This window comes from Trichoderma asperellum, chromosome 7 (assembly GCF_020647865.1).
Source record: "Trichoderma asperellum chromosome 7, complete sequence".
In the NCBI taxonomy this organism is placed as follows: domain Eukaryota; kingdom Fungi; phylum Ascomycota; class Sordariomycetes; order Hypocreales; family Hypocreaceae; genus Trichoderma; species Trichoderma asperellum.
The window spans coordinates 2,851,667-2,871,653 of NC_089421.1; the positions used below are offsets into that span (position 1 = coordinate 2,851,667).

Genomic DNA, 19,987 nt, shown 5'->3' on the forward strand with positions numbered 1-19,987 from the left:
AAAGCCGGGGGATATACCTTTATCCTATTGTCCTTTTACGCTAATAGAGCAAAGATTGGGCTAAATAATCCCAATTGCAGCGCTTCGTATTTGATACCAAGACCCTGTAGTATCATCACCTCCTTCTGGGCCCCTTATACTTCGCTTATACTCAAGGGGCTGGCGACTTTGATACAGCGGACATTAACCGATATAAAACCCGTTAGTTGTTCGCGTAGACCTCGACAGTGAGAACGGCTTTTTGTTCAGCTTATGCATCAATCACGTTATTGTCTTTAAGTGCTCGCATGCAAGTTTCACTACTATATAATTCCCCAATCAGACGTTTTCCGTTTATGGCAGCATCCCCTTGGAACAATGCTCTGGTTGTCGATGGCGCATATGTCAACTTTCTGTGAAACGTTAGCTTTACCAAAGAAGTTCACAAATGGCCCAATCTCATTGTGACAAAGCCACTCAGTAAAGACCACAGACCTGCCGAGGTTAGACATGGTACATATCATTTACGCTATAATTCGAACCTCTCAGTTGCTTAACGGCTTAAGGGGCCTGCATAATAAGTCAGCACTCACAGTGGCCTTGCCAACTGCAGCTCTCTACGTAGCACGGGAGAATGATGGTGAGTTTATGTGCAGTTGAAGGATTTACTTTCATCCTTTAGAGATTGCTTCGTAATCGTAGAGCAAATCCGCTGACCGGAGCGTGCGCGCAGGTGTAATTGAAGAATTCGCGACTCGACTTCTATAGAATTAAGATCGCAGATGAATTAATATCTAACCTATATATGGGAGAGATTATGCTAGAAGCAGAATTTATTTACGAGCCAGGAATCTAAAAAGTACATTTGTATGCTCCGTTCTCATTCCTGGACTTTGCTCTTTTAGCGCCGGCTGTTATCTCCGAGACACAACTAGCATAGTGTTCTTCCCCGAACAGCCTTCTACAATCAATTTCTACACTGCCAATATCAGCCAAATCAAGGAAGCAGAGCCATGGAATTCACATTTATTGACAATAATAAAGATATTGATAGCGACACGAGGTCCTTGATCCGCCATCGTGCTGCAAAAGGGTGGAACCTTGGACGCAAGATCAATCGGGCATCGCGTGTAAAAGCGTTTGAACGCCAAGTTCCGGACAAGCCTTCTACCACTACTGGGCTTGGGCATGTATCTACAAGGACGTCCCATGAAGACAGTAAAGACATGTTTCATTCTCGCAGAGACGTTGAAGGCGTGCTCCCACCGGTTGAGCCTATCATAGGCGACAGCGTATCTATCTTAAGCCTCCCTATTGAAGTAGCCCAGAAAGACAGGGTGCTTTTGTACGACGGTTAGTTGATACGAAATCCATGCCGTTAAAATACCAATTACTCATGTTACATATAGCTGTGGCTTTCATGAGATCGCCCCGAAGTGCACCGAGTTTGGCCAAAGCTCTTGCCCAAGCCAGTATTAATCATTCACTATTTCTACAACTAATATTCACAGACCAAGCATGTAAGTCGCATGCACCTCTATTTACTGTCACCGCCTAGCTCATACGGAATTGAAACTTGTAGACTACCATTGCGCTTTAGCCTTAGTTCTTGAATGCACCAAAACTTCGCCACAAGCCAATATCTCTGCAACTCATCACATCCCTCAGGTCTTCCGCCTAATCAATGAACGCATATCTCGCGGCGAAAGAATTACGTATCCCACAATGGCCGTAGTCATGAGCCTATCATCATATGAGTCAACTCGTGGTCGCTACGACCGCGGCATCATTCACCTCTTGGGCCTTTATCAAATGATTGAGATGCGAGGCGGCTTGGACCGCATTGGCTCGGAAAAGCCTGAAATTATGCAAAAAATATATCGGTAGGAAATATACGCTATCAGTTCATGTTGGAAATTGGTTTAACGGCTAAAAATGTATAGAGCTGATCTTGACTATGCGCTCCGACTCGGATCATCTCCGAAATTGGATATCGAGCTCTTTGAGAATACAAAGACAATGGCAAGATTGGCTATATCTCCTACATCAGATCTAAACATTCCTTTCACTACATCTGACCAGAGATTTCGAGAACAACTTGGAACTGATCTTCGTGTGCTCTGGGATAGCGTGGCAGTCCTATCTAGGCTGGTTAATGAGGCGAGCGCTGGAGAACGTTCAAAACTACCCACGACAGAATTTTTAAGAAGCCACGTCTGGCTCGGTCATAAACTTCTCAAGTATGCTCCATTGAGCTTGTCGCGATCCCTAAATCGCAGCCAAAGCATAGCACATTTGGGCCTCTTAACGATAATTAGCTCTTTCTTATGCGGCCTTGATCGTCGCGTAACAGAGAACTCCATCTTATCTAAGATGATCCAGATGGAAGCTAGCTTAGAGTCAAATGGCGAGGACCAAGAGCTTCTCTTATGGCTTTTATTCTTGGGAGCTGCTGTTATTTTACAAGATCCCAGCCATGACACCTGGCTCATCCCCAAGACTTGGGAAATAATGCAGATGCTGCAACTAGACACTTGGGGAGGCATTATGGGAGCTCTATCAAAATTCCCTTGGATCAACGATTTTTATGAAAAGGAAAGTTTGGCATTATACTACAGAGTCTCTCACTATGGAGGTATTCAATCGGCCTTATGAAACCCATACAAGACTATGTATCTGTCTTATCGGCTTTTTGCAATCTTACTCGAGAGCCTTTGAAACAGAGCCTGGCTCAATTTTCTCAAGCTCTCTGACAATGCTATCCCAGGCTTGCTTGTTTGCTTTCGCATCCATCCAGTCCGGCAATAAGTTGCTATTATCTGTATCAGTATATAAACAAACAATATTAAAGAAACATTCAACGTATTTAAAGACACTTACTCTGATGGTACGCAGTCATCCATATAGGAGCCGTGGCTGTCTTTGCCTCCAACGGCTCCGGCTAGAAGTGTCCGACTACCGCATTCAGCAGTTCGACCACTCTTTTCCCACATGTCCTTTAAGCGATCCTTGAGTTCCTGTGGTGCGTTTCGTGAGAGGTTAGTCACACATAGGCCCGGGTTGATTGAGTTAATGATTACACCGCCGCGAGCAACCGGAAGTAGCTTTGCAATCTCACGGACTGCAAAGATCTCCATCAATTTCGATGCAGGATAGCTAGAGTAACCCTTGTTATTAAATGCAAAATCCAGTAGCAGGAAGTGTTCAACAGGTAGGAAAAAAGGCTCTTGACCTACCTCTTCATTCCCAAATCATTATCTGCATCCATGTTCGCCATCGAATCCTCGGCAATTGTTGGCCAATATCCTCCTAAATCAAGAGCAGTACCGCTAGTGACAATGCTTATGCGTGGATTATATCCAAACTTGGACGCATCTGAGCGCAGTTTAGGAAGCAGAAGAATGGCCAGAAGAAGGGTGCTGATAACATTAACTGTCAATGTTAAGTGGTGGCCTTCCGCCCTCCCAGCGTTGGTGGCAACAGCCGCATTTTCAATGACAGCCTCGATGCGCCCAAGTGTCTCAATGGCCTTGGAAGCAAATCCACGGACAGATGCGAAACTAGTGAGGTCTAGATGCCAGACCTCAGCAACGCCCTTGATTCCCGTTGACTCCTCAATGTCCTTTTTAGCCTCCTCGCCGGCATCAAGATTGCGCACTGCCATAATGACTTTTTCGGCCCCAATGCCGACTAAGTGGCGAGCAGCTTCTAGCCCAAGGCCGATATTGGCACCAGTGACGATATAAGTTCGGCCTGCGCAGAGTTCTTTGGTGATAAAGAGCGGAAGCTCTCGTTTCTGGATCATAGCGCGTTCGTTGGCAGACATGTTTTTCTGGTCAGACATTTTTGCTGTATAAAGCGATGAGCAACGACACGAAAAGTGCTTTTCTGAATCTTTTGAATATAACTTGGAAGTGGAGTTTGTAAGATAGTATTGAAGCTGAAAATCAGAATCAACACCTCTCACTTCCATTCTTTTTTATAGCCGTTTGACATGGCAGAGGCCAAGAATAATTTCATCGCCATCCGGAATTTGTGTAATCTCCGGCCCTTTGAAAATTGCAAAGTCCGCCAATCCTTGGATTGATGCTATAAAGATGTGGCATTCGCTAAGCCAAGACAGCATACAATCGCAGATTGGGATATATTGCCATGGCTATCAGGAGAGCAGTGTCTTAATTAGGTATCGCGAGCGTCGCAAGCTTAGATGCTGGCCAATGGGAGAGCGGTAGCCTAAAAAGGCTAAGTGCAGCTGGGGAAAATGCTAGGGGCGATTTAAATGTTTGGTCGAGTCTCTTCACATTATTGTCCATACATTGAGTTGATGAGTTAAAGAGTAACAGGCAGCGAATGCTAGGCGCTATTGGACCAAGTTAGTACATGTGGCATCTGACACTCACAACAACAGACTCAAGCGATATTCTCTCATCCAATCTGTTGTGCTCATTACATAAAAAGACGCTGTGCTTGTGGAGCTGTCGCTGGAGAACGCTACAAATGTGGCTCTGCTACTCCGTATTCGATACTACGTGTTATTTAGACCACCACGCAGAACCAGATACAGTATGCTCCTATTCTAACACGCGCCAGCAAAAATTAATCGAAGGCATGTAAAAATAGCGTCTCTCGTCGAATTCTAGTCGGTAAAAATATCAAGACTTTCGGTAAGATACCCCGTCATCGGAATCGTATATATAGTTCCGCATGCTGTCCAGAGACACAGACATCAAGAATTGAACTTTCAATATCGACGATGACCTGAACAGAGATGCGCCTGCGTGTCTTGATATCCCAGAATTATCATCTTTATAACTTGTTAGAACGTATAGTGATGTTCAGATGCGCTATTTGTAAATTAGAGGCGGGGTTGGCTGTGAGGGAAAAAAAAAACTACCTAGTCTCATATAATCAATGAATTTGTCAACAATCGCAGAATTCTAGCGCTTTAGTCATTCAGAAATAAAAAGGTCCGACTTTAATGAATGTAATGTCTGTTGTCTGGCTAGTAATTAGCCGTTTTACAGCTAGCGTTACTCTCTTATTGAAAATGATTGGGATAGTTGTGTCTCTTGAGAACAACAATTGCTGACGGTCTACCGTACTCCCATTCGGTCAGTGTACCCACTACAGTCATATTGCATTGCATTTGCTGGAAACAACTGTATACCGCTAAGAAGGATTTACGTCTCTCCCCAGGCCTGAGGCTTAAATTGAGAACCTGAAATTAACGCTCATGCCATTTGTTGGAAAAGACATCGGAAGCAACCCCCGCAGGCCGGAAAAGGCCCAAGAAGTCATGCATGTTGATTTTCAGTTAGAGCAAGCGATTCCCACGATATCTTTTCTTTTATCTGCTACAGGCTCTACTCAGAACCCTGCAAGCAAATCCACGCAACTATAAGGTCGCTCTGCTCAGTTATGAAGATTTCCGTCACATGGATCCCATTACCGCGGTTAGTCTAGCCGGCACAATACTTCAATTTATCGAGCTAGGTGCGAAAGTTGCAAGTCGTGTTGCCGATTTTAGCTCTGCCGTTGATGGTGTTCCTAGACCCTTCAAGCAGATCCGCACAGAGCTACCCCTTATACTTGATGGCGTGAGAAGAATACAGCGCAATATAGATAATGGCTTAATTGATACAGAGACCCAAGAAGCACTCATGCCAGTAGTCAGGGGCTGCTTGGTAGAGGCACAGCATCTGGATAAGCTCATCGAGAAGGCCCTTCCGTCGACTGACGATTCTTCTTGGGAACGAAAGATGAAGGCAATAAAGAGCTTAACTTATGACAAAAAGATTGAAGAAATTGCAGAGTCGCTTGAAAGTTACACCAAGACTTTAATCTTCCATCAAGTAATCGACAACTTCAATAACCTCAAAGTCGAGCAGTACCGTTCGACAGAAACCCCTCATTTGTTGGGCGGGATGAGATTTTTGCAGAAATTGATCAAGCATTCGCAGTCCAAGGAGGAAGTCAACCAAAGGCAGCTCTCTGCGGCCTAGGAGGCATAGGGTAAGTTAAACTCTCCCAATAATGACGATTATTTTTTCTAACATACCTAAAGAAAATCCCAAGTAGCGTTAGAGTACTGCTACCGGAGACGTTCAAAAGGCAGATGTTCCATACTATGGGTAAACGCTGCTACAGTGGCTCGTTTCGAAGAGTCATTCAATCGAATTGCTAGCGAATGTGGTATAACCACCCCAGATGGTGCTCAATCTGATGCGGCATTACTGTTGAAGAATTGGCTTGAAGTTCGGCACGTGGGCCCATGGCTCATGGTTGTTGACAATGTGGATAATGAAGACGCCTTTTTCCGTGGAAAAATGACTGTCGGAAAAAGTTCCTCTGAGTGCATACCACATTGTCAAAACGGTTCTCTACTATTTACGACAAGAAGTCGTGATGTGGCATTTGACGTGGCGAATCCCAAAATTCCTATCACGATTCATGAACTGGGAAAAGCAGAGGGGATTAGCCTAGTAAGAAAGCGCATGCGAGAGAACTACTCCGATGAGCTGATCCTGGAACTCCTCCAAGAACTCGAGTATATTCCACTCGCAATCACTCAAGCAATTGCGTTTATGGTAAAGAGGCAAAGAACTGTTGAACAATACTTAAAGCAGCACCGGAAAAGCGATGCAACCAAGACAAAATTTCTCAGTTACGAATTCTCTGAGCATGCACGGCCAGAAAATACGTTGGAGTCGGTAACGAAAACGTGGAAACTATCTTTCCAATCCATACGAGACTCAAATCGAAGAGCCGCAGACTTATTGTGCCTCATCAATTTTTTCCAGCATTAGGGAATTCCTGCTATACTCTTGCAAGATGAAGGCGAACTAGAAGATGATTTTGACTTTCAAGAAGCAGCTGCGCTTTTGAAAGCCTTTTCATTCATTGATGAGAATGATTCTGTATTTAGCACCCATCGCCTTGTACAGTTAGCAACAAGGTGGTGGCTAGAGGAAGAGGTTCCTGAAGATGTGGATAAGTGGGCCTTTGAAGCATTAAGGTCTATCGCGTCTCAATTTCCCGAGCCGTCATCTCATCCTGGACCTGAATACTTCAAACTCGCAGAAATATTACTCCCTCATGCTGAGCTCATTCTTCAACATCAGTTTAAAAAGACCACCAAAGACTGGGAATTAGCTAGAGCGAAACTACTTATGTCTTCTGGGAGATATATTCATTGGAACGGCAATTATGACGAAGCTCGGCTAAGATTCGAGCGATCGATGGAGATAAACAGCAGATATCTGGGCGAAAAGCATGTGGATACTTTGGCGAGCATGGGGCTACTGGGCTGGACTATGGGCATCCTTTACATGGACGTAAAAGCTCTGCCGATTCTAAAGCGCGTCGTGGAAAACAGGCGTGAAATCTTGGGTGACGATGATCCCAGGACGATTGACGCCTTGAGTGATCTTGCAACCGTCATTGCTTTGACTGGCAATTACACAGAATCTGAGACTATGCAGCGTGAAGCTCTAGCTCGCAGTGAGCGCATTCTTGGGAGGAAACATAATGATACGTTAAACTGCATGGCTCATCTCGCCGATGTCCTCGACGACCAAGGTAAGACTGAGGAGGCAATTCAGTTACTAAGGGATGCCTATGACGCCAAAAAAGAGCTTCTTGGCAATCTTCACCCAGATACGCTTGCCGCCGAAGCAAATTTTGCTGTAATGCTAAGCGAAAGTGTTGAAACAGTGGGAGAAGCATTTTCTCTTTGGAGGCTCAACTTGAGAAATAAAACCCAGGTCCTTGGGCCCAACCACAGAGAAACTTTGATCACAGCAAAGAACTTCATCCAAGAGCTTCAATGGCGGCATAGAAGTGCAGAGGCACGAGAACTTTGTGCGCAATGCCTCGCAAGAGCGGGCGACGATCTTTATAAGGATAACCTGCACAGCCAGAAGCTTCTCGAAGATATCAACAATATTTGGCAGACATTACTGGAAACTGATGAGGCTGAAGAAAGTTCAGAATCAGAGTAATCAATTATGGGAGGAGGTAATTCGTTTACTACGGGAAGACTAGTATATAGTCACCTCGCTTCCGAACCCATCGGCTATCTCTCTTCTATCTAAAGTCGGCTAATTTCTGCGCGTAGTAAGGGATTTATTTCCTATTTCAGTGAATGTACGATTGCTTTCTGAGAAGTGAATCAGCAGCCACCATACCTGATTCATTATGTGTCCTTAATAAACAAGAAAAGCTAATAAAGCAGGCATGATTAGCTATATTTATGTGTATAAAGACTGACAAACGACTTGTAACTTTTTCCGAGCTGTGGAGCTCTCTTAGCAGACGTGTATTTTGTTTTTTTCCTAATAGAGTATGTGTATTAGTCATGCATGTGGATCTCCCTTTTGTTACCAGTCGCTGACCAATTTGCCCTCATTGGGCCTGCATGGTTTATTTTGCACCCCTTGCAGGTAATTTCACTCTCTAATTGCTTTTCAAGCGACTATAGATGGTTCATTATAGGTCTGTAACTCCACTACGGTAGCATACAAGTTAAAAGATAGTATATGAATATAAATAGAGGGTTCCTAGCACTGGATCTCCTAAGACAATAATATACCCACAGGTTAATTTGCATACCCAAGCATACAACTTTTACTTTACAAGTTAATCCGACATTAAAGCTTTCTGTACCCAATAGACGAGCAAAAAGATAGACCCCCTAAGTTATGGCGTGGAATGAAACTTCGATTCCTAATCTAGCTGGCAAAGTGGCACTGGTAACTGGAGGAAAGTGAGTCGTTGATAACCCCCCCTCCAAATTTCTGATAATCAGCTAATAAGGACGAATTAGCTCTGGAATTGGCTTTGAAACGGTCAAACAACTTGCGTTGCATGGCGCCAAAGTGTACATAGGAGCAAGATCTGAATCTCGAGCGAAGCAGGCGATCAGTGATATTCTTTCCCAGAATCCGTCTATCCCAAAGGAGCTTCTGGAGTGGTTACCGTTGGATCTGTCATCGCTACCTAACGTCATCAAAGCTGCAAACGTACTGTCAACTGCAGAAAGTAGACTTGATATTTTAAGTAAAGCTGCAACTCTTAGGTATTGTTGACAGTATACTAAGAACTTTATTATAGTCAATAATGCAGGCGTCGCAGCGGAAGAGTTTGTTACGACAAAGGAAGGATTTGAGCAGACAATTGCGGTAAAGTGAGTGATAAAACATGCTAATTACATTTTATTCTTTGGATTACCTAGTATTTTCTTACAATGTCATGCTCCTATCTAGTCATCTCGGCCATTTTACTCTCTCCATTAAACTTCTACCATTGCTCAAGCAAACGGCAGAAGAGCCAGGCTCCGACGTACGAATTGTTACTGTACGTCTTCTTAGATATGTGAATTTCGAAAATGAGTTTACTAAATACATCTACTAGGTGAGCTCTGTGGCCGAGAAATTTGCGTCCAGCAGCAACAACTTTACAACTCTAGAGGATCTTCGTGATCCTGGAGCTACCAATCCCAACGACTACGCCTCTCGAAAAGCAGTCTTTAGACGTTACGGCGCCAGCAAATTGGCTAATGCGCTCTTTACAAGAGAACTTCAAAATCAGCTTACGCAACAAAATACCAAGATCATAGCTCTAACGCTTGACCCTGGGCCCGTTGCAACTGATGGCGGTATGGGAGTGTTCCCGGGTCTGTTGAAGCCAGTTTTAAAACTGGTGATGAAAAGTCCTGCAAAAGGTGCATTGACGCAACTTTATTGTGCGACTGCATTAGAAATCGCAAAAGACACCGAACGATACAAAGGGCAGTTCTTGAATGGACCCGGGAAGATTGTCCAGGCATCAGAAAGGTCGCGCAGCAAAGAGCTAGCTCGGTCACTTTGGAAAATTTCGGAGGAAGTATTAGCAGGGGTAGATGTATAATTTCCTATCACATCAATGCTATTGTTCAAGGTTTCTCGGACTCTAGCTATCACAAGGTTTCGTTAGCTACGTCTAAAGGCTTTGGGAGCTTCAAAAAGAATATTCTCCTTGAAGACCAAACCACTACCTAATATTAATAAATACAAGCAATTACTAGCATATTGGACTTCTTCAGGTAACCAAGACACATGTGAAACTAAAAGATTTAATTTAAGGCATTTGAAATGATATAGTAGTATAGCAGGTAGTTGACAATATAAATGATCGAAAAATGAATGAAAACAGCCGACAGTAGCCGCCGTAATCTTTGACATAGCCCAATTTGAGACTGACTGCTTGTCATCCTTTAAAAATAAAACATAGTCGGATAGTGATTATAAAATAGCAAAGTCGTTACTTCTGACGTGTTTTTAAGACCCAGCTCCCTTCAGAAATGAAAGAAGGTGGCATAGAAACAGAGAGAGAAAGGCTGCGAAAGAACGAATGATGTAATCCAAAATGAGTGTCCATATTCTTGGTTTATCCTAGGTGCGGAAAGTTGCCCGCCCATGTCGATTTAAAAGCTTCAGGGGGCAAATAGTAGAGAGACCTGAAGCTCTCAGCCAGGAGAAATAGTCGACAGGGGACATAACACACCGCAATGCAAAACAGGCCTATTCTCATTCCTCTCCTTGTATCTGTTCTAATCTTCTTTACTTTTTTTCCAATAAATGGAAGATGGGTACAGATGTATATGTAAGGCAAAGCAATAGTCATCAATGCTGAAATTCTCCATAGAAGCTGTTCAATTTCTGTGGGAAATTGATTATTCCATGCAAAAAGGTGAACGCCTCCAAACGACGTAGCAGAGAAGAAGCCAATCAGTAATGAGTAAATATCAGCCTTTCGAGGGGAAAGCCTAAATTTTTTGCATTTCCGACAATTTAAGTCCCTCGTATGTTCGGCTGATTCACCTGCCTGTATCTTAGGCGTTCTGCACCACTTGCACCGCTTGCACCTCTTGCAGAATTCGCACACCATGCATCTTCCTTCTGGCTCAAGCGGTTTTTTGTATGTGAAAAGGTCATGTATAGTAGAGGTTGGCATGTAATACCGCTTGCCCTGAACATATGCGAATGGGGCTGCTTGAGCGATTTCAACAAAATGTTCGTATTCGACCTCTTTCGAAACGCTCACGTAAAAAGGCACGTTGAGGTCTTTAGGTTTTATGAAATCAATGCTATAGATAATAATTGCTGTAGCTGCAAACGCAACCGTTGTGATTTCCAGCTGGGTAAATGGAAGATTTTGAATAGCTCGGGCTATAAGCTGGATCACAAGCCACAGCACTTGGAGGATTGCTATGAGCTTGACTAACCCGTAGGATTTGCTCTTATCATTGATGTCTTGTTCCGTAATATTCGGCATTTTTGTTATAAGTTTCTTCTCCCTCGCAATTTTAAGTTGCTTAGAGTCCAGTATCCAGATATTACCCGATAAAGCAGCGACATCTTTGAGAATCGATTTCGAAATTGTGGAGGATTCATTCATTGTGATAGCGTGTTGAACATGAGGTTTATATAAACTCCATGGTATTTTTCCACACAATTTTGCAATTAATTCTTGTCTTCGGCTAAATTTTTGAATAAATTCCGGTACTTGATCTCCAGAAACCGGGTAAGATGCTGATGTTTCTCTAGACACGCCTGCTGATTCAGATATAAGGTCTGATGTATCTGTGCTGGCTGATGTGTAGTTATGTGAAGCAGGGAACCGTAGAGCAATACCGCCCATATCAACAAGGATAGTATGCGTCAAGCTCCAAGGAACACCATCAATGCGCGCAAGCCGCTCTAGTTCCGCTGAATTAGAGCGAGTAGCAAAAATCTTTCTGGCGCAACCGGTAGCTGCAAATTCCGGGGAAAAAAGTTTCAGGCCCATCCAAAAAATCTTCCGCCAGAGAAGATATACAGCGCGGCAGAATTTTTCCCTTTTCTTTGTAGGAGTGACATGCGCGGGGACATCGAGATGCAGGATAGACCATGTTGACAAAATAATGATACTAATGCAGCTCCAGACGATATTGAGGGTTGACCTAGCGTTTGGTCCAGAGACAAAGCCGCTATATGTTTCATTAGAAGGAAGAGTGCATTCAGGGGAAAAGTGATTGAACATTTTTCTGGTTTAAAAGTGTTGCTTAATACACACGACTGGATAGGGGAAGAAACGCAGGTAAAGTCAACTCTTATATATCCAAGACCGGACATGGGTAATTACAGCATATGCTCATTACTATTGATCTGAAAGGTTATAGCTACGTAGTAACACGTAAACTTCGAGTTGATGCATAGGAGGCTCAACTGATGACAGGCGGCGTATTTACTCATTGAAGCTGAACACTGATCCTGGTCGGTGCGTAGCTCACGAGGCTCGCAAGGCTGGCCAGCTAATCATGCATATGTTTTATCACGCACCAAGTAAACAAAGTAATAGTACTCCTATTTTAGCAACTTCTGAGACATGCGAGAAGAGCCTACACATATGCCATAGTAACCAAGGGTCAAAAGGGGGAGGCGAGCGTGAAATGCGGCAAGATGCTAACGTCGAATTTTCAGAGTGGATATTGTGATGTACTCAAATTGCGTATTGAAAATGGGTTGTGAAGCGTGGCGTATGAACATTGGCTTACAGCCATTGTATCCTTGCCATTCGGTGACGTAGAACTCAGCCGCACATTCGAAATTTCGGTGATATCTAGCGAATAAGATGCAACAAGGTTGTTTTATTAGAACCTATTTGTGCCCAAATAATAATTAGCTGACGTGAAATAAGCGCATTACTCTGTCGACAGCTCGCTTATTACATTCTGCAGTATAGAGGCTTTGGTTACAGTCATTATCTCATGAGGCAAAGCTATCTAACGCGCCGTAGTCGTATTGCACGACGCACTTTAGAGCCTGGATACGTAGCTTCATACGTATCCGACCCGGGTACCAATAAACAGCTGAAAAGCGAGAGCTGACAAGTCATGTGCGTATTTGTATGTTTAATATAACTCGATGTTTCATAGTAGCTTCACGATATAAGAAAATGACCTGACAAATGATTTGACGCTACGATTTTGAGACATTTATGATTTCCGACAAATTCGTATATGCGAATCTATTGTTATGGCTTTATCATGGATACAACGTAGCCCAAATGGCATCAAAACAATCGGTAGCAATGTCACATATCATACATGTTCCTATTTCCAATTAAACCTACTGAACGAGTCCAATTAACGCTCTCCACTAGAGAATGTTTATTAACCCAACGATATAGACAACTAATTAGGGAATCTATGATCCCGATGGAATGGCTGTCCTATCACGCATGAATTCGGTGAGGTCTCGGTGGAAATCCGCCCCACGCTTCCGGGTGGATATAACATGTCTCAGCTATGTCTTATCTATGTGTATCACGAGCGAGTTCATAAATCAGATCCTTGCAAAAGGATATATTGGATAATGCATATTTAACTTTATTTTGTGCACACCCAACAAATATGCATTTTGAGCAGTTGGTAGTAGGAGGGACTGTCCACAGTGTAGATCAATAGTAATAGTACTTGTTTTTCTTCTTTATGTTAATTTATATGTATATTTTATAGATCCTCTGCTTAATAGCCAACTATATTAGAAGACCATGTGATTCCGCGTTGAGAGTAATGGCGGAGAGAGCAACACATTCCTAGAATTTGCTGTGCATTGTATATTTAGAACAGCATGCACGCTATAGTCACTTGCAGGGCTTCTGTCACGAACCAACCACATAAGATCCCTTTAGCACGTACCTCCGGGTAAACCACGGACAAGACAACCAATCAGATTAAAGGAAATGTATTCTCAGTAAGATACGTACCTACTCATGAGATGAGACTGCGACTCTAAGGAAGCATTCTCATCAGGTACGGTGCAACTTACACAAGTGATAACCACGGAACGACTTACTATATAAGACCGTTCATTACGCTCATTAGATATAGCTTAGATAGTCAGTCGTTAACATAGCATTCATATAACAACCAGATTGGACCCTCATCCAAAGTTATCAGCTACGTGACTAAGACCGCTCATAAGATCCTTCGCATCTCTCTGCCAACATAAACCCGACGTTGAAGGTTTATCCCTTGGGAACTAGTTACCCTATACTAGGTATAGGATCAGAACGTCACAGCTTCCAACACTTTCATTGACCTCATGTCCAATATACCTATGGTTGAGAAATATATAGTTAGCCAGGGTCGTAGATTCGTGTCCAATGAAGTGATAATTTCCTGGCTATCTGATGAGACGAATGCGTTCCTTAATTGCGATCCCCGAACTAGCTTCTAGAATGAGTGAGAACTAATTCATCTGATAATACCCTAGCAACATTTCGAAAAGAAAAGCTCAAGCCTGGCGTAAATGAATATACACTTAGCTGGTCATATCAAGAGAGATTCATAGTCATACTGTGCTAAAGTTGAAGAAGATATATAGATATCTAAATGTGGGAGTTATGGGCAGGAGTCTTGAACGAAGCTCCTAAGATGATCCTGGTCTAACTAGGCGGCTGGTGTGAAAATTGTTTTAAACATACGGAATTTAGTAGCCCACGCACTTTAATACAATAGAATCTTTTCATATGATTTTTTTTTTATAATTAGATAAAAATCGTTTCAATTCAGCAGTCTTATTCTTCAAACGCAGATAAAGAGTTTGACTGGAATTCGGGCTTTTAATGGCTGACAGGCCGTACCTGTGTACAGCACACTGTATAGTGGAATAAACTCTAGTCAATGGCAATCCATCTACATGTACTAGCCACTTTTGAGTACAGGCAGTTTTAGCCTCTACAACTCGTCCATGATTTCTATGTTTAATAATCTGCAATTAGTGATTAGTCTGCACTCACATACTTTAAATCAACATCCTAAAACTTATGACATGGAAGAACTCTTTACCCATGGGGACCATACTTCTCAGCGCCATCAGCAAAGTCTGCCGCCGCCATAGCTGCTGCGCAGTCTGTCTAGTGACGAAGATCACATAATTTAGCGGCCGACTTCAACAGTTACCAAGTTCTCACCACTATTTACGTGTAGCTATGGAATTGTCGCAAACCGCTGTGGCCCATTCGCGGGTCTCTTGCCATGCGTGTCGCCATGGCAAAAGGCGATGTAATCGAGTCCTTCCGACGTGCGAATTGTGCATGCGCAAAGAAGTACGCTGTAGCTATCCAAAGCTACCAGCCAAACGCTCATACACACCGGAGATAATTTGGGACGACTCTTCGTCGGTAGTTGACGACCATCACCCGCAACAGCTGGATCAACCGCCAGATTTGGGGTCTACATTTGATACAGCAAGGGCTGTTCAGTTTCTAGCGCCCAAAGTATTTCGCGACATCCAGTTAGAAATTCCTCCTCCCTATGTACCGGTCCCAAGTGATGTTGCGGCCTATGTCGGAGACACTCAGCAGGTCCGCGACATAGCGGCAGTGTTATTCTCACAGGATGCCTCATGGCTACCAATAGTGTGTCGGAATCACTTTTTTAATGCTTCACTTAACCCGTTATCTCCGCGACGAGCGGAAGGCACGTTGTTAGCCTTGTGCATGAAGCTGTATTGCACAACTGCGGTCCACAATGGTGGTAACCAAAAAACAGCGCTTTACAAGGCGTCAAAGCGATATCTCTCTGACATAGAGGCAGCTGGTCTTATGTCGCTACATGTCCTCCAAGCAACAATTTTTATTGCGCTGTATGAAATAGGACATGCGATTTACCCCGCTGCTTATCTGACCGTCGGTGCTTGCGCCAGATATGGTATTGCTTTGGGCTTGGATAAGCTCATGACGAACAACAGCGACTTCAATAGATCGTGGATGGAGATAGAGGAGAAAAGAAGAAGTTGGTGGGCAGTGTTGGCGCTAGATCGGTGAGTTAGTTGTGTTATAATACTCTGTCACTTCTCATCTAATTGAAGGAGAGCTTTGCACTGATTTTTGATGCAGATTTTTGAACTTCGGCGATCCCTCAAGGCGTCTAGCTACAAGTGATCCAGAGATCAATTACTATCTTCCCGTAGACGATCAATCCTTTCTGGATGGTGTACGAAACTCCGTATTCTTATCAAATTTAAGCTGGAATATGACTAACTTTTAGTATCCTCTCAGGACATAATGCCGCCAGATGCTATTCCTATCTCTGCCGCATTTCACCTCAAGACAGGCAGTTTTGCTCGGCTGGCTCAAGCAACATACTTGACAAGTCAAGCCCTCCGACTTGCTGCAGCTATCGAAACACCTGGTACAGGGAATATAGTTTGTCTTGTGGGAGACACGGAACAATTGCGTCGTACGCTCGAAGCACAAGTCAACGCTGCAGAACAAGAGCATGCAGCTCGTAGATTATCATTCTGCTGCCAAACTATGTTTTCATATTGGTGAGTAGAATCTTGGTACACTCATGATGCATGCGTTAATTTTAGCAGCGGAATATTTTTACTGCAACATCAGCAGTGGCAGCAAGCTCGTCTCACTACTACAAGGGACGCATGTAATGGCATGTTTCCGGAGACTAGACGAGCATTAGAGGTCATGGGACGCTTGGCATCAGCTCTCCAAAAGGATTTTGAAGGTGGAGCTGCCCCAAAAGAAGGCCTCCCCATATTCTTCATGCAAACTTTATATCAAGCTACAACGATAGCTATGGAAGTGGGGCAAGGCAAACCAGATAAAGATATTGTAGAGAAGATCCATGCATTCAGATGGCTGCTACAGTACTTTTGTACGCGGTGGAATATGGCCAGTAAGTCTGACCAAGCGATTTTTCTTAGACACCCAGCCTAACCGTATTAGAAATTTATTTGGAAATTTTACATGCCAAGGAGGCTTTTCACGACTTCGATAGCTTGAGACACATGGTATCGTTGTATCATGAGAAGAGCTTATAGCAAACTAATCACTCTTTCACGCTATGTTATATGCTGAAAACTGCCAATGAAGGATTGTTGGTTAGTCGGTCTGCGGAGTATAGGAAGCAACAGTTTAATGATAGAATGACGAAGAAATTGGCTTTTGAGCAATATTAGCACCGGTATAATCTTCTTCCTACAGCCAGAGTTCTGAGAGCCTTAGAATACTACTGTCCAAGTCACTGACTTAGAAATTAAGAGAAGTCAACATAGCGACAGCTTGATATGGGCCTTTTTTTCTCAGCCTCCTGCCGTGTATTGATGGCGATAAGAGATCCATTAACACTCGACTTATTTGTTGCTAAGGCAACTAGTTACCTTGCCCAGACTATCCACGAATGGCAATCTTCAATTTTCTTTACCCTAAGCTCGCAGCAGTAATGTCAGTGAAATATACGTCATCGGTGTTTCATAGTCATTCGTCTCTTTCTCCCACAGTATAGCAAGCACTGGCCTGGGCGTCAAACAGACATAGCGACATGCGGACATGATCCTACGCCTGTCCTCATCCACCTCAAACCGCCCACGTTCGCCTGGGGGTATCGCATAAATTACACTCGAAGGATTTGCTTTTCCGTAATTACATACTTATCACCGCGATCATTACAAGAAAAATGAAGCTATTTTTCATTAGCTTGCCGTAACAGCTTCATAATCGGCCTCGGAAATCCGCAAAGAGCGATACTACTTGAAACCCCGCGGAGGTTTGTCAGCACCGCCTATAGAGCGAATACGAGGTGACGGAGCTTTAACAATTACTAATAGGTATTTTCACTGCTTCGAAACTTATATTTGTGTAGCAATGCTAAATTATACTCTTTGTGTGTAAATAATTAACTGCCTCAGTACCTAGTATGCTTCTTAAGGAAAAATTGGGACCGTAAAATACTCACACGCAGACTACTACTAAGTGACTATTGCTGATGTCAAGAGGAGCTCTCTTAATCGTATATGAAGTAAGACCTGTAGGCTCTTTTATAGCAGCGATATGATTTTTAGACGAATTTGTTTTTTACATTGCAAGGCAGCATAATTTACTAATTACAAGTGTAAGTAACAAATACTTAATAATCTTCGATAAACCCAATATTTGGAGCGTATGAGTTAGTCTGTAGCCAATCTACGACTGCAAAGTCCCCCTACGAAATGGAGTAGAGGTCTAAAAAAATTCAATTCGCACTAACATTGACATCTGCAGATCCATCCATCTCTCTTTCTCGACTATTATGGAACGTTTAACATAATTTCATTCATGAAAGTGTATGTCGCCAATGTCGCCAACAATCACGGATCCTTCGAAACTAATGTAGGTACGTGTAGATACGCCTACGCTGCTTATTCTTCTTCCTTATCCCAACCTTCGCGTTGATCCTTCGGAATACGAATTAACACGAGAGATATTAATGCAGAAGCAGCTGTCATACCAATCGTTAGATACAGCGCATGGCGAATACCCCCAACTTGGTCGCGACCGCCATCGTTTGTATATCGCTCGACTGTCCCAGCGAATCCTAGTCCAGTGCTGAGGCCGTACATCTGAATGGTCCCCATTAAAGACCCAGCAATCCCCTGGTGTTTCCGCTGGACGCTATTGCTGGTGATAATCTGCGTCGCTGTAAAGATGAAGTCGGGGCTGAATCCCATGATAATAAATGCGGGGAAGCATTCAGCCCAGTATGTCTGCTGCGCCGGCATAGTAGCAAAAATGACCCCAGCAACTACAGCAGCTACTGCACCAGTAGCCATGACTACCTGGGCAGGTAGATAGCGCACGGCAATAGCACTGACGAAACAACCACATGTACCGACAATGGCAAAAGCTGAGTTGGCCGCTGCAGTAAGAAGGTTGGAGTAGTGACGGATCTCAATGTTCCAAATCTGAACATAGTAGAGGAAGATACCGACCCCCATAAACGACATAAACGCAGACAATACCATCGGTCCGAACGACGGAGAGGTCCAAATCCCAAGTGGAAGGATTGGCTCTCTTGCGAATTTCCCTTCCCATAACACAAAGATTCCGAAGTGTAAGACGGACACAATGAGAAGAGCATATACATAGGGCTCTTCCCAGCCAACTACCGCAGCTTGTCTATATACCATGTCAGCAGCTAGCAATTCAATGGAAAACAAGTATTGCAACTAACGTCCAGACAAAGTTAAATAAGACTAAGCCGGCAACTCCAAAATAGGCTCCAACGTAATCGACTGTACCCGCTGCATCCATAGGCACACCGTCGGGAGGTAGAATGAACGAGGTTGCGCCAAAAACGACAGCACCAAAGATGGCCCTGTTGTTCACGTGTTAGCTTCTATTATCCGAAAATAGCCTTTGGTAAAACAGACAAGAAGAAGAATAGCCACCACCACTCCGTTAATTGGCCGAAAAAGCCGGGGAACACGGTTCCGCCAGCTGCACCTACCGGGCCCATGGCACCAAACATGCCAACCCATACATTACGCATGAGGCCAGGGGGAAAAGTGATGGTGAGCATAGCCACGAGGTTGGGGGCCATGATTCCTCCACCGATGCCGCTGAGAGCACGCATAACAATAACAGTGTCGGCAGTTCTCATAAATCCAGTGGTTAGATGAAACAAAACGTATATACAGGCACCGACAAGCATGGTGTTCTTGTGTCCATGAACAGCGCCGATTCGGCCCCCTATTAAAACGAATGCCCCTTGAGTTAATCTTGTCTGGTTAGTACTTTGCATCAGCTGAAAACAAGCGGATGGTCTCGTACGGGTATGATGCTGCAATCCATATAGCCTTATCTTGAGGCGCTCCAATTGCTTTAGGTATGTCAATGGCTGCAATGAGTCCTGCGCCGTATGGTATGGCCTGCCTCTTCGTTTAGCCATACTCCGCATATGAAAACTCTTAACTAGACTTAGGATAAGGAATAAGTAGCATACCTGGACCAATTGACAAAACACAATGCAAAAGGCAAGAACATTGTCCCGAACACTGGGCTGTGATTGCTTTGCCTCCCCTTGTTCGACGTGGGAGATGTCCGCTGCAGGAGTCAATATCCCATTGCCATCTGGACTATATGACAGATCCTTGATGCCAGAAGTTTCAGACATTTCTATTCCGATTTTTCGTAATATTGCAAAGGA

The 19,987-nt window shown here is 43.7% G+C and overlaps 8 protein-coding genes across 9 annotated transcripts; 6 read left to right on the forward strand and 2 right to left on the reverse strand.

Annotated features, from left to right (window-relative positions):
• Positions 1-1,704: 1,704 nt before the first annotated feature.
• TrAFT101_011660 (uncharacterized protein) lies at positions 1,705-2,781 on the forward strand (the record flags this gene model as incomplete). Its single annotated transcript, XM_024910722.2, has 2 exons — positions 1,705-1,862; positions 1,923-2,781. 2 exons carry the CDS (start codon positions 1,705-1,707, stop codon positions 2,632-2,634), a joined length of 870 nt encoding a protein of 289 aa, XP_024757913.2. The 3' UTR covers positions 2,635-2,781.
• Positions 2,581-3,960, reverse strand: TrAFT101_011661 (uncharacterized protein). Its single transcript, XM_066129327.1, has 3 exons — positions 3,216-3,960; positions 2,860-3,135; positions 2,581-2,791 (listed from the first exon to the last, which is right to left on the reverse strand). The coding sequence occupies exons 1-3, from the start codon at positions 3,950-3,952 to the stop codon at positions 2,680-2,682; spliced, it is 1,125 nt and encodes a 374-aa protein (XP_065985459.1). The 5' UTR covers positions 3,953-3,960; the 3' UTR covers positions 2,581-2,679.
• Positions 3,961-5,414: 1,454 nt separating this feature from the next.
• TrAFT101_011662 (uncharacterized protein) lies at positions 5,415-5,981 on the forward strand (the record flags this gene model as incomplete). The annotated part of the gene is made up of 1 exon (XM_066129328.1): positions 5,415-5,981. One exon carries the CDS (start codon positions 5,415-5,417, stop codon positions 5,979-5,981), a length of 567 nt encoding a protein of 188 aa, XP_065985460.1.
• A 276-nt stretch (positions 5,982-6,257) lies between these two features.
• TrAFT101_011663 (uncharacterized protein) lies at positions 6,258-6,785 on the forward strand (the record flags this gene model as incomplete). Its single annotated transcript, XM_066129329.1, has 1 exon — positions 6,258-6,785. One exon carries the CDS (start codon positions 6,258-6,260, stop codon positions 6,783-6,785), a length of 528 nt encoding a protein of 175 aa, XP_065985461.1.
• Positions 6,786-7,271: 486 nt separating this feature from the next.
• TrAFT101_011664 (uncharacterized protein) lies at positions 7,272-7,979 on the forward strand (the record flags this gene model as incomplete). Its single annotated transcript, XM_066129330.1, has 1 exon — positions 7,272-7,979. One exon carries the CDS (start codon positions 7,272-7,274, stop codon positions 7,977-7,979), a length of 708 nt encoding a protein of 235 aa, XP_065985462.1.
• A 699-nt stretch (positions 7,980-8,678) lies between these two features.
• On the forward strand, positions 8,679-9,885 carry TrAFT101_011665 (uncharacterized protein; the record flags this gene model as incomplete). Its single annotated transcript, XM_066129331.1, has 5 exons — positions 8,679-8,743; positions 8,804-9,036; positions 9,091-9,163; positions 9,243-9,333; positions 9,391-9,885. The coding sequence occupies 5 exons, from the start codon at positions 8,679-8,681 to the stop codon at positions 9,883-9,885; spliced, it is 957 nt and encodes a 318-aa protein (XP_065985463.1).
• Positions 9,886-14,874: 4,989 nt separating this feature from the next.
• Positions 14,875-17,095, forward strand: TrAFT101_011666 (uncharacterized protein). The gene is made up of 5 exons (XM_024902049.2): positions 14,875-15,827; positions 15,904-16,000; positions 16,066-16,334; positions 16,383-16,699; positions 16,750-17,095. Exons 1-5 carry the CDS (start codon positions 14,995-14,997, stop codon positions 16,842-16,844), a joined length of 1,611 nt encoding a protein of 536 aa, XP_024757908.2. The 5' UTR covers positions 14,875-14,994; the 3' UTR covers positions 16,845-17,095.
• Positions 17,096-17,937: 842 nt separating this feature from the next.
• On the reverse strand, positions 17,938-19,492 carry TrAFT101_011667 (uncharacterized protein; the record flags this gene model as incomplete). Of its 2 annotated transcripts, XM_066129332.1 has the most annotated exons (4): positions 17,938-18,236; positions 18,290-18,957; positions 19,013-19,156; positions 19,212-19,492. In XM_066129332.1, 4 exons carry the CDS (start codon positions 19,490-19,492, stop codon positions 18,214-18,216), a joined length of 1,116 nt encoding a protein of 371 aa, XP_065985464.1. In that variant the 3' UTR covers positions 17,938-18,213. The 2 variants fall into 2 exon arrangements, with proteins under 2 accessions (XP_065985464.1, XP_024757907.2); XM_024900827.2 differs by having other exon boundaries at positions 17,938-18,957.
• Between the last annotated feature and the right edge of the window lie 495 nt (positions 19,493-19,987).